The 526-nt window shown below is 46.4% G+C and overlaps 1 protein-coding gene across 1 annotated transcript in view; it reads left to right on the top strand.

Moving 5' to 3' along the window:
* Positions 1–526, top strand: part of LOC107675942 (microtubule-associated serine/threonine-protein kinase 2-like) — a 45443-nt gene that overhangs the window by 41413 nt on the left and 3504 nt on the right. Inside the window, exons 27-28 of the mRNA XM_016470438.1 lie at positions 1–92; positions 311–526. The exon at positions 311–526 is cut by the window's right edge and continues 12 nt beyond it. Coding sequence (XP_016325924.1) covers positions 1–92; positions 311–526 — 308 coding nt within the window. The remainder of the gene's footprint in view (positions 93–310) is intronic.

The following is a 526-nucleotide window of genomic DNA, read 5'->3' as shown; positions in this document are numbered from 1 at the left end:
ATCAGGTGAAAGTGTCCCAGGGTCTCCCACGCACATGTCCCCTCGTTCACCCACACAGGGCTGTCGTTCCACACCCGACTCTGCCCACTCAGGTGAAGCTCCATACAAACTATTGCCAATATGATTTTGATGCACGTAATGTCATGTCAAATCATGTTCTCATTTCATTTAACGTTGTCATCTACATACAATATTGTAATTAGTTCCCCGTTATGAAATCAATATCCTGTTTTAAGTAATTTCATTCATCTTCATATTTCTTTTTAAAAGTTTAATCTTTAACCTTAAACTTTCTCTTTCTCTAATGCAGTTGGTGCGAACTCATCCCAAAGTAGCTCACCTAGCTCCAGTGTGCCAAACTCTCCTGCCAGTTCTGGTCAGATCAGACCCAGCTCCTTGCATGGTCTGGCTCCCAAACTACAGCGCCAGTACCGCTCCCCCCGCCGGAAGTCAGCAGGCAATATCCCATTATCCCCTCTGGCTCGTACACCATCACCCACCCTTCAGAGCACCTCCCCACAGCGTT

The sequence above is a fragment of the Sinocyclocheilus anshuiensis genome, unplaced genomic scaffold (assembly GCF_001515605.1).
Source record: "Sinocyclocheilus anshuiensis isolate Anshui unplaced genomic scaffold, SAMN03320099.WGS_v1.1 scaffold2482, whole genome shotgun sequence".
Classification (NCBI taxonomy): domain Eukaryota; kingdom Metazoa; phylum Chordata; class Actinopteri; order Cypriniformes; family Cyprinidae; genus Sinocyclocheilus; species Sinocyclocheilus anshuiensis.
Note: the sequence above shows the minus strand (reverse complement) of the source record. Positions and strands in the feature narration are given on the sequence as shown.